At 35.1% G+C, this 5,965-nt stretch overlaps 1 protein-coding gene across 1 annotated transcript; it reads left to right on the forward strand.

The window, feature by feature from the left end:
- The first annotated feature begins 831 nt into the window (after nucleotides 1-831).
- LOC119981995 (F-box/kelch-repeat protein At3g06240-like) lies at nucleotides 832-2,607 on the forward strand. Its single transcript, XM_038825135.1, has one exon. The coding sequence runs from the start codon at nucleotides 890-892 to the stop codon at nucleotides 2,036-2,038; it is 1,149 nt and encodes a 382-aa protein (XP_038681063.1). The 5' UTR covers nucleotides 832-889; the 3' UTR covers nucleotides 2,039-2,607.
- Nucleotides 2,608-5,965: the final 3,358 nt, after the last annotated feature.

The following is a 5,965-nucleotide window of genomic DNA, read 5'->3' on the forward strand; positions in this document are numbered from 1 at the left end:
TTGATGTTGTAATGCAGAACCATGTACTATAGATTGTACTATAGATTGAGTATTTTTTTAAGGCCATTTACTCTAGTAAGAAATATGACAAGGGTTTTGTTTATTATGAGATTATAACATGAACATGTCTAAATGATTTTGCAGAACTTGACAGATTAATTATTTCAAATCTAGCACTCATAAACTCAAGGAAATCCTGAACGAAAATTATGTACCCAACATCTACACCTAAATAAAAGCAAGAAAGAATATAAACAATAGATCTAAACCCTAAATTGCGGAAAAAATAGATTGTGAGAGAGAGAGAGAGAGGAGAAGAAGAAGAAGAAAGAGAAAAAGAGAGAGAGACGAAGAAAGAGAAAGAGACGAAGAAGAAGAAGAAGGAGAAAGAGAAAGAGAAGAGAGAGAAAAAGAAGAAAGAGACGGAGAAGAAAGAAAGAAAATAAAGAAGAGAAAGAGGTTGGGGGTATAAAGGTAAATGATCATCATATGAGTACTTTTATGTCCATGTATTTTTTTGTTGAACCTAAATATCCAAATGTATACTAATGGGTACTGACTTGACATTATCCCAATTATCAATGATTTAGAGAAAAATTCTTGATGAAAAATTGATTTACTAAAAAAAAGAAAGAAAAAAAAAACAGAAACGAGTTTTGGGCTAAAAGTTGGTAGGAAAACCCAATCATACTCCTTTTTTGTCCTAAAGAAATACCCAATAAGGTTGAATGGGCTAAATCAGGGTGAGTGTAGTGAATTGATTATCGAAAGCCCAAGCCCAGGGACACATCGCTATCCATCTGGCACACCAATCCAGTTCAATTCGTTTGCCGTGTCATTCGAAGACCTAAATCTTACATCAGACAACAACAAAAATCGATAAGCTCTTATGGCGCCGATGAATCTCAGAGATATACCGGAGGACTTGGTGCTCGACATTCTCACTGGGCTTCCAGTGAAGGCGTTGAAGAGATTCAGGTGCGTATGCAAAGCTTGGTGTGACCTTTTCGGAAACCCTGATTTTATCAACAAACACTGCATCAAACAAACCATTCTCAAAAACCAAAGCTTCTTTGTGAATCATTACGACGAAACAGACGAATGTAACTCTGTAATCTCTATATTCGAGAGTGATGGTGACGAAGTATTGAATTTCACAGAAACTATTCCCATACCATTCAGTGAGGTATTCTTAAATAACCCAATAATCATAGGTTCCTGTAATGGCATAGTTTGCGTGTCTGACGGTGTGGAAAATATTGGTTTCTGGAACCCGGCCACTAGAGAGTACAAGCCTCTCCCTCCCCTTATCCCTTCCATTGACCCCCCTGTGGTTCCTGTGGACGTGCACTCAAATTGGAAACTTGGGTTGGGTTTCGATCAAAGAACTAAGGACTATAAGATACTATCATTTGTCCTTACTTATTTTGAGGCATATGACGTAGCAGTAGATGAAGCTCAGTTGTATTCACTAAAGAACGATTCTTGGAGAGAGATTCCTTCATTCCCGGTGTTTGCTGGTGATGTTGTACGAGGTAGCATATGCTTTAAGGGAGACTGTTACTGGTTAGCTTATAGGGATGATCCTGCATATAATTTTGAAGATACTCCATATATACTCTCCTTCAATATGGCCGATGAAAAGTTTGAAAAGTTTGAGCTGCCAGATTTTGGCCTTTCAATTAATGATTACATTTTAGAACTGGGAATGTTCAATGGTACTCTTGCTGTTATTCTTTACACACGTCCTGGAAGGTTGTTTGATATATGGGTGATGGAAGAATATGGAGTAACAGAGTCTTGGGTTAAGAAATGGAGTATTGAAGCCGTTTCAGGACTAGCAACCATTTCAGGACTTGTGTGGCCCTTGGGATTTTTGAGAAATTATGGTGTGTTTTTCGAAGATGATGGGGGGCAGCTGGTATTGTATGGCAAGAATAGTCATGTGTTCAAAAATCTTCGACTCTGTGGGCGTAAAAATGAGCTACAGGTTGTAAAGTATGTGGAAAGTCTAATTCCAATAGATGGTAGACAATAGTACGATGATCTTATTAAAGCTTTATTTGTATAAACTTTTGTTACTTTTAGTGTAGAGGAATATTATGGTCTGTTATTTATCAAGTTGCTGCTTTTGAGTAGGCTCGTATGGGAATGGTGCTTGGGTTTTTGTTTGATTCATGGGTTTTTTGTTGATCTTTCTGTGTGTGGGTGCCTTGGATGTCTGCTGTTATCTGCAGAACAGTTCTGTTTCTCCTTTGCTGGTGCGTTGCTTTCCTTTGCACGATTGCTGATGCTGTTTTGGGCCGAGATCCCCTTGTTGTTGTTGGGAGGGTCATCTCTCTTCCATGGGGTTTCTTTTGACGCATTTGGATTGGCGTTCTGTTTAAGAGAGATGGTGGATTTTCTGCGTTGGTTGGGTTTGTAGATTGGTTTTCGTGTGCACATCTGTTGTTGTCTTGGTGTTCCCTTGACTGTTACTTGATAGTCCTTGTATAGCATTCTCCTTTGGGGGTTTCCTCTCTAAATGCCCTTAGCTTGTACACTCATCTCTAATTATCTCAATGAAATAGATGGTTAGCATGAATTAGACGAGTTTTCCGGTTAAAACTTCCCCAATTGTATACTTGATTTGATTTCCTTTATTAGATTGTGAGAATGTATACTGTTTAGATATTTTGCTTGAGGTGTTGAACTTGTTTTCCATTACTTGTTGCGCTATCTCGTTGTGGTAATTTGATAAAGGTAGCTTGCTTTGTTCAGTGTTGAGTACATTGTACCGGTGAAGTTTTGCATCAGGAGGAAGATGACATGTAACCTGCTTGTGTTGTAGAGATTGTTAATTGCTTAACGTACTTTCTAATTCTTAAGGTGCAAGGATCGACCCCCTCCCTCAAAAAAGTTAAAGGATATAACATCACTATTTATGAACAAAAAAATTGCTCAAAGCATTGGCTTTGAAGTTAACTAGTTGCACGCCCGTGCGAAGCTCGACACCATGTAATACGTTAAAATGTTACACCATAGTATTATTAAGTGTTACACCCTTGAATATGAAGTGAAGTGTATAGTTTAATGTAAAATTTCACGTGACATTATTAACTTTGTAATGTATAAGTGTAGATTTAAAGATGTTACTTCTAAAAAACTTTTTGAGAAGCCTGGAATCCAACACATGGGATATATATCATGGTAAAGTTGTATCCATAGACTTCTTTTTTTTTTGTTAAGTAGTGGTATCCATAGATCCTAATCCATTAATGAAGTTATATAAAGACTACAAAAATGACACCACCAGACGTCTTAAGACTGCATGTACTGCAAACCACGACTAAACCTGTCGAATACAAATTATTCCTAATCAACAATACCATAATGTCCATGCATGTTTCAACTTGGAAATGGGAAATTTTATGTACACACCACAAAAACACTATCTTTACACCACTTTTTAATTTTCTGTAATTTATATAAATATTCTTGTATACAATGACATATTAAACCTTAAACTAAAATTTTGAAATAAATATTTTTTACATATTTAATTAGTAGTCAATTAAAGACTATTAAGTTTACACCAGATTCCCAAAAAAAAAAAAACAATCAATATGTGTCTGCTCATCAAAACACCCCGAGAAGAGAAATTTCTTTCGGCTATAGTTGCATGCCTTAGAATGTGTTTGGATTGAGGGATTTGGGGGGAAGGGAAGGGAAGGGAAGGAAAAGGGAAGAAAGAGAAGGGAAGAGAATGGAAGGGAAAATACATTTCCCTCTCTCATGTTTGGATAGATAAAAAAAGAAAGGAAAGAAAAGTAGTTTAATTTACTAGTTTATCCTTATTTTTTATGTTTAAGTGTTATGTTCAAGGATAAAATAGGTTTTAAATTTATAAGTAACTTAATTAGTAATCTCTTCCCTCCAAATGACTCCATTTTTTTAGGAAAGAATTTTGACAAAAATTTAATGAAATCTTCCTCCCAAATCCTCTCAAATCTCTCCCCTCAATTTTTTATAAACTATCCAAACAAGGGAATTGGAAGGAAACTCCCTTTCCCTTCTCTTCGCTCCCCTCCAAATCCCTCAATTCAAACACACTCTTAATGATCGAGAGCAATCATGGTCCAGTGGTCCACAATGTTTGGCCGAATCGAATATTTGGATTGTTGAAACACTGAACTCCATCTTTGATCTTTACCCCTTATTCTCCTTGAAACACGAATCAATATTGGAAGGATCCGGATCGTGTCCTAGAAACAATTGCAAGACCTAGTACTTTTTCATGGGCATCAGAGAGAACCAAGAAGTTAATTAATTTTTAATTAGAGAGATGTTGAAAGTGGGACGATAGTTTGCGCAAGACAAGCTCTTCGCATGACAAACAGAGGGAGAAAAGATCTAGGATGTTCTTAAGCTTAGGACTGAATGCGAGCGACAATAAGGTGGTTTCTGTTATGCGTTTGTGTTTCTGCAAGGTTTGTGGATGGTCTTTGTTGTGGAGAATCGATTGCAGCAATCGTCGCCGTAGTGGTTAAATCGGTAAGCGAGTGTGAGGATGAATTTAGGGTTAAAGAAATATGTCTGTGTAAACTTAACTTACCAAAAAAAAGTGTGTAAACTTAACAATAAAATTTCTAATATTTTACACAACAAGGGCAAATTGGTCTTCTCACTATAATTTTGTGGGTAGACTTATAATTTTTTGGTGTAAACATATCATATTCAAAAAATGGTGTAAATATAATGTTTTTGTAGTGTGTAGATAAAATTTTCCCTTGAAAATTCTTTCACTGAAATTAATTCTGCTCCAGTTTTTATACACGTCCAAGGCACCTTTTTTTTGCACTTCACACTTGCCAACTAATTAAATTATTATCTTTACATATCACCTATTATATTTTTAACACCATTAAATAATTTTAGTTTTACTTAATGGTATTGATTTTAAATTTTATATTATACACATCTATAGTTTTAAATTGTTTAATTTTATACTTTATTTTATAAAATCTTAGGGTCTTAAAGATTTTATCAACATTAATGAGTAGAGGGTCATATTATGGCTTTAGGGTTTAGTGCTTAGGTTTAGGGTTCAAAGCCTTCAGGGTTTAGGGTCTTTAGGGTTTTGGGGTTTAGGGTCTTTAGGGTTTTGGGGTTTTGGGGTTTAGAGGTTTAGGGTCTTTAAGGATTTGGGGTTTAGGGTTTAGGGTTTAGGACCTTTAGGGTTTTGGAGATTAGGATTTAGGAGTATAGGGTCATATTTAACTTAAGATTTAGGGTCTTATATTTTTATCAATATCAATTCAATTGACTTAGAGTCTAGGAATTATTTATATTGGATTAATTATATGGTTGAGGGTTTAGCGCTTAGGTTTAGGGGTTAGGGTTTATAAATTATTTAGTACTTAGGTTTAGGGGTTTAGGGTTCATGAATTATTTAGTGCTTAGGGTCTAGGGATTATTTATATTGGATTAAAACTAAGTATTCAAATCTCTATTTTGACATTATTAGTTTATTACTATATTATAATCAATGTGTTCAAATCAAGTCAATTTAAGTTAGGGTTTAGGGATCTTAAATTATTTTTTATCAACATCACTTCAATTGAATTAGGAGTAGACTATATTTAATTTAAGATTTAGGGTTTTATGTTTTTATCAATATTTATTCAATAATCAATCTAATTAAGAGTATAGGAGTATTGTAAAGATTATGTATAGGGTTTTAATGTTTAAGTACTTAGATTTAAGACTTATTAAAGAAGTTTAGGAGTTACTTTGATTTTAATAATAATATCAAATTAATATATGTTTAGATAAACAAATATTTATCTATATTCTAAAAGAAATCTTATATATATATATATATATATTATGTACATAAACATGTACTGCGGGGCGAGGTGCGGGGCGGATTGCGGGGCGGGTGTGCGGGGCGGGTCGGGTCGGAGCTGGAGGCATACCCGCCCCC

Source organism: Tripterygium wilfordii, chromosome 17, assembly GCF_013401445.1.
Source record: "Tripterygium wilfordii isolate XIE 37 chromosome 17, ASM1340144v1, whole genome shotgun sequence".
Classification (NCBI taxonomy): Eukaryota; Viridiplantae; Streptophyta; class Magnoliopsida; order Celastrales; family Celastraceae; genus Tripterygium; species Tripterygium wilfordii.